At 35.0% G+C, this 3,831-nt stretch overlaps 1 protein-coding gene across 1 annotated transcript; it reads left to right on the top strand.

The window, feature by feature from the left end:
- Window positions 1–1,178: 1,178 nt before the first annotated feature.
- On the top strand, window positions 1,179–3,499 carry LOC110776270 (probable 3-beta-hydroxysteroid-Delta(8),Delta(7)-isomerase). Its single transcript, XM_021980817.2, has 5 exons — window positions 1,179–1,335; window positions 1,435–1,601; window positions 2,647–2,793; window positions 2,886–2,994; window positions 3,075–3,499. The coding sequence occupies exons 2-5, from the start codon at window positions 1,466–1,468 to the stop codon at window positions 3,328–3,330; spliced, it is 648 nt and encodes a 215-aa protein (XP_021836509.1). The 5' UTR covers window positions 1,179–1,335; window positions 1,435–1,465; the 3' UTR covers window positions 3,331–3,499.
- Window positions 3,500–3,831: the final 332 nt, after the last annotated feature.

The following is a 3,831-nucleotide window of genomic DNA, read 5'->3' as shown; positions in this document are numbered from 1 at the left end:
TTATTTAAATAGGAGTATATGGTTTTATGAGGTTTTATTTTATAATTATTACCATTTCAAAATTGACTACTCTGTATATACCATTTTTATTTGCAACATTCTATATATCCCGTATTTTTGTTTAAAATTCATTTGGTGTTCTAATCAATAACCGTATTTTTTATTTGCAATATTCTACGTATCCCGTGCTTTTGCACGGGCACATTCTAGTATATCTAATTTACAAAAGTTATGTATCATGGCAGCCATGATTCTCTCTCCTAATCTTCGAAATTTCAGCTCTGTCTTCCTCACGTTGGAGCCTACCTCAATTCTTCCTCGCTCTTGACCTCCGCCGCCTCCAAACTCGCATTCTCAACACTCAATTACGCGATTTGCTTCTCCAAGAAATTCGCCCTCTTAACCAGGCCCGAGCCTAGGGGGTAGACGATGGGTCCGCCTAGGGCCCAAGGCGGAAAGGAGCTCAAAATAATAGCATGTCCTGTTAATTAGTACTAGTAATAAACAACACATTAAATACAAATGTTATTTCTTTGGCTCGTTGGTAGAAAGTAGGTGTTGAAATTTTGATACCTATCATAGGTCTAAGGTTTGATTCTCCTCTCTGTCTTTATTATTTTGTTTTTCTTGTTGACTTCCATCTTCCTTTATTCGCTGAACTCTTTTCTTTTCTTTTTTTAACTTTTTCAATATTTCTATTTTTGTGTTTGTTATCTTGTACTGTAATATTTTTATTTAAATTTATTTTTTAGCAACTAATTTTCTCATTCATAATACTTTGCACATATAGTGTCTCAATTATTTAAACCCTTTATTTGTATTAGCTCCGTCCTTTAATCATTTACAAGATAATTAAGTTTTACGTTGAGTTTATGTACGTAGTATTTGACTTTTAGTACTCTGTTCTAAATTTCTAATTGGGTGATATTGTTTGGTTAAACATGGAAAGTAAATTCCCATGGGAAGTTCTACTCACCTAGGAGAACCTAGGTAAGCAACTTCCTCCATTTTGTAGGAAGTAGAACTTCCTAGGAAGTGTGACTTCCCATATTTTTGTCAACCAAACAAACCTAAAATCTTCCACTTCCTAGAAAGTTACTTCCCATAATTTTCCATGTTAACCAAACATCACCTCATTTGAAATTTCAGATTGAAATTTAAATCCCATGTGAAATTTTTATTGGACGATAATCAATTGAAGCCCATGATATATTACTGCGGAGTACTCCGTATTTGATATTGTGGGGTACATGTAGCAGCTTTCGTTGCCTTCCACAACTCTGCACTTTGTCTCCATATCATCTCCTCAATCAATCATTTCTTTCAGAATTCTAGGTAATGTCATTTCGATTTCCTTTACCCATCAATTTATAAGATGGATTTTCCCATTTAATTCGTCGAATTTCTAAATTTCTCCACTGTTTTCGTGACCAGGAAGATCTAGAGGAAAGTGGAGTAAAACAAAATGGAGGGTCATCCTTATTCTCCAAAAGATCTGAACTTGCCTGGTTTTGTCCCTAATTTTCTCCCTCCTTCTACGATTTTGGGTGTTTTTGCTGCTGCTTTTGCCATTGTTTTCTCCGTCTCATGGATTCTTCCTGGTAATTTTCATTGATTTTTTTTCTTCTGAATTTCCTGTTTATAGTTTCTAATTATTTATTGTTATAGTCATGCTGTTCGAAGATTTATTGGAATTGATCTATGAACATTGATTTAGTCTGCATTGGTAATGTGCAATGCTTAGTTTTGATTGTGTTGGAGAACTCTATGTGTTGGTTTTGGATCATGTTTTTCCTAAAATGTGTTGATTTTTCCGGCTTGATTCGAGTTGAAGCATTGTTAGTGAACCACGATAAATCCGTATATGTCTGTGATGAACTTTTATTGTAATTAACTTAATGGTTCATGGTGGTTGTGTGATGATATCTTGAATGTTTGTTAGGATCTCAAGCTCTCAGCAGAGCAGTTAAGGTGAATTGGTTGTGTTCGAGCTTATATGTGGCTGATTTGGGTTTCAGTTAAGGTGAATTGGTTGTCTAGTGTTCTTCTCAAACTGAGTTTTGCTAAATTGAATACTACTCGACTGAATTTGGGACTTAACTTGATTGAATTTTCTGATTCAGAGTAAAATGAACTTCATTGAAATGAGAAATAGTAAGTTGAGTAGGACAAACCATTACTCTGAACTTGCATAGTTGGTTATGCCATATCTGATCCGAGTTTATTCATGTTCGTGTTGTGTGTTCACGTCGAAATTGTTGTGTGTTCCTGTGTCGTGCAAAAGTCTGCCAACTCTATTGTTTGCAAGGAATGACTAGTGCTCTTCTTCAACAGTTTTTTGCTAAATCGAATACTACTGGACTGAACTTAATTGAATTTGCTGAGACGGAGTGATTTGAACTATGTTGGAATGAGAAATATTAAGTTGAGTAGGACAAACCATTACTCTGAAGTCTGAACTTGGAAGAGTTTGTCTAATCTGAACGATTAGGAAGCATGTTTAGCAAGTTCGTTAGGTAGGACTGTAGGATACGTGTAGTTATTTGTGATTCATCCTGACAGTAGGAAACCTTGATGGTCGACTGTTATTTGAAATTATATTTTCTTTTCGCCATTTCACCCACCAGATTTTGTTTTTTCACGCAGGTTTAGTTTCAAAGACAACAAAACTTGAAAGGTTACTCGTATGTTGGTTTACTATCACCGGTCTAATACATATAATCGTTGAGGGATACTTTGCCTTCTCACCAGATTTCTACAAGGACAAGACTGGATTTTACTTGGCCGAAATCTGTAATGCTCTTGTTTATTAGTTAGTATATTGATAAAAATTCATTTGTAAGCTAAGTTTTTTGCAATGTGTCTAATAAATTCGGGTTTCACAGGGAAAGAATACAGCAAAGGTGATTCAAGATATGCCTCTTTTGACTCTGCAATAGTTTCTGTAGAAGCAGTAACAGCCGTGATAGAAGGCCCTGCATGCCTTTTAGCAGCGTAAGTGATCTTTACTTATACTGATAATCTTATAACTTATGATGCTAAACATGATTAGGATGTCTGATGTAATAATGCAGGTATGCTATAGCAACCCGCAAATCATATAGGTATGTTCTTCAGCTGGCAATATCTCTGGGGCAATTCTATGGTCTCGTGATATATTACATAACCGCAATATTGGAAGGGGACCATTTTGCGGTGAGTCCATTATACTACTACGCATACTACATTGGAGCAAATTCCCCTTGGGGATTCATACCGTTCCTCATAATCATCAGATGTTGGAGAAAAATTTGCCAATCTGAGGGTAGAAATAAGATAAAAACCAAATGAAGTTCGTGCTAATGCTTTATATATGCTCCTTTTACACATTTTACACAAGATTTCAATTCTTTTTTACTCAATAGAACAAAAATGGAGTAAGAAATATATTTTTATTGTAATCAAGCAATACAGATCATTAATTGTTAAATTTGAAGTAAATCGTCTTGCTTTTTTGTGATTGTTATTGTTATTATTATTATGCTCAATGAATTTGTATCATTATACAATAGTCGTAAATTTGGGTCAATTGGAAACAACATCTCTGCAATTGTAGGGGTAATGTTGCGTACACCCGACCCCCCTTACCCCGCTTCTTGCGGGAGCCTCTTTTAGGCAATGGGGTAATGATAATGATATAGTAGTCGTAAATTCCGTTATTTGTAGCACAAAATTTCGACATTTGTATGAGAAACCAATGTGATGCAGAATTTAGAATAGAACAGTTTAGTTCTTTTAGAAAAACTACTAGTATAGTACCCGTGTGATGCACAGTTTATGATCTAAATATTA

Source organism: Spinacia oleracea, chromosome 3 (genome assembly GCF_020520425.1).
Source record: "Spinacia oleracea cultivar Varoflay chromosome 3, BTI_SOV_V1, whole genome shotgun sequence".
Taxonomy (NCBI): domain Eukaryota; kingdom Viridiplantae; phylum Streptophyta; class Magnoliopsida; order Caryophyllales; family Amaranthaceae; genus Spinacia; species Spinacia oleracea.
Note: the sequence above shows the minus strand (reverse complement) of the source record. Positions and strands in the feature narration are given on the sequence as shown.